Source organism: Aphanomyces invadans, assembly GCF_000520115.1.
Source record: "Aphanomyces invadans strain NJM9701 unplaced genomic scaffold supercont1.12, whole genome shotgun sequence".
In the NCBI taxonomy this organism is placed as follows: Eukaryota; Oomycota; class Saprolegniomycetes; order Saprolegniales; family Verrucalvaceae; genus Aphanomyces; species Aphanomyces invadans.
The window spans coordinates 67595-68860 of NW_008580157.1; the positions used below are offsets into that span (position 1 = coordinate 67595).

At 51.1% G+C, this 1266-nt stretch overlaps 1 protein-coding gene across 1 annotated transcript; it reads left to right on the plus strand.

The window, feature by feature from the left end:
- Window positions 1–255: 255 nt before the first annotated feature.
- H310_06557 (hypothetical protein) lies at window positions 256–531 on the plus strand (the record flags this gene model as incomplete). Its single annotated transcript, XM_008871670.1, has 2 exons — window positions 256–402; window positions 460–531. The coding sequence occupies 2 exons, from the start codon at window positions 256–258 to the stop codon at window positions 529–531; spliced, it is 219 nt and encodes a 72-aa protein (XP_008869892.1).
- Window positions 532–1266: the final 735 nt, after the last annotated feature.

Sequence of the window (1266 nt, forward strand, 5' to 3'; positions counted from 1 at the left end):
TGGACATGACTGAAAGCATCTCAAATGTATCATGTTGTAAAGGTCTCCGGCACTGGGAGAAATTCCAAAGGTTACCATCCGCGTCCCCCAGGCCAACCGCAGCCGCTGATGTGATCGTCTCTGGTACTGTACGTAGCTGCGCCACATCCTTGAGGGTAGTGCAGGTGCTTGTTCGACGATGGATGTTTGCGACAGCCGCCGATCCCAGAACCGCCGAAACGCACGGGAAAAGCCAACACGAACGTTCGGACTAACATGGCCGCGATTCAAGCATACACGAATGCGCTTGAGCACAACTACACTGGCAAGCACTATTTTGACGTGAGCAAGAACCGAAGCAACAAGAGGATTTACGGCACGGCCAAGGACATCGTTCACGACGCGTTGCCGATTCAGTGCCTGGTAGCAGTGTTCGTCGCAGCATACCTTGCTCGTGGAGTGGCGGGTGGGTAGCCGTAGGAGGACCGCCATGCCTTGAACCTCAACGTATTCGAGCTCGTGATGTTGACCCTGCCTTGTTTCGTTCATTAGATGCTCAACATCAAGACGAATATTCATCCGTGGGACAACGTGGCAGCCCAGCTCGATCTGCTCACGCGGGAATATTCCGAGCTCATGAGGTACGTCGACCATGCAAGTTCGTGTGAATATGGAACGTGACCTGCTTCACTGATGCAGCTATTAATTGAGTGTAAATTGGAATGACGAGAAGGCAGCAGAGACGTATTCCCCTCCATTGTCAGAACTTAGACGACGCACTGGTCGGTTGAATTGCGTATGACAATATGCAACGAATTCTTTGAAACACTGGAGTGCATCAGACTTGTGCTGAAGGAAGAAGACGTAGCCATAGCGCGAACAATCCACTGAGTGCAGGATGGCGCATCGGTCCACAAAGATCCGAGTGAACGAGAGCAAATGGTTCATCGGTAGACATCAATGAACGTTGTGGAAACGGTAGACGCGATTGCTTTCCGGCGAGACAACTCGAGAAAAATTGGTGCTTGCAGCTGGGAAGTTCAATGCCAGTCGTGTATTGCTTGGTTTTCACCGTGTGCTTGAGGCTGATGTGACCCAACCGGACATGCCAAGTTATCGGCATTGGTACTAGTCACAAGAGAGTGAACAATGATAGCATCCGGAGCATTGAGCTCGACGGAGTCAAAGGATTGGCAATGTCCAGGAAATTCAAATTGTTCCCGCACATACGAAAGGCAAAGACTTGGTCATCGCGTGTGACGGAGCAATCGGCTTCACGAAACACGA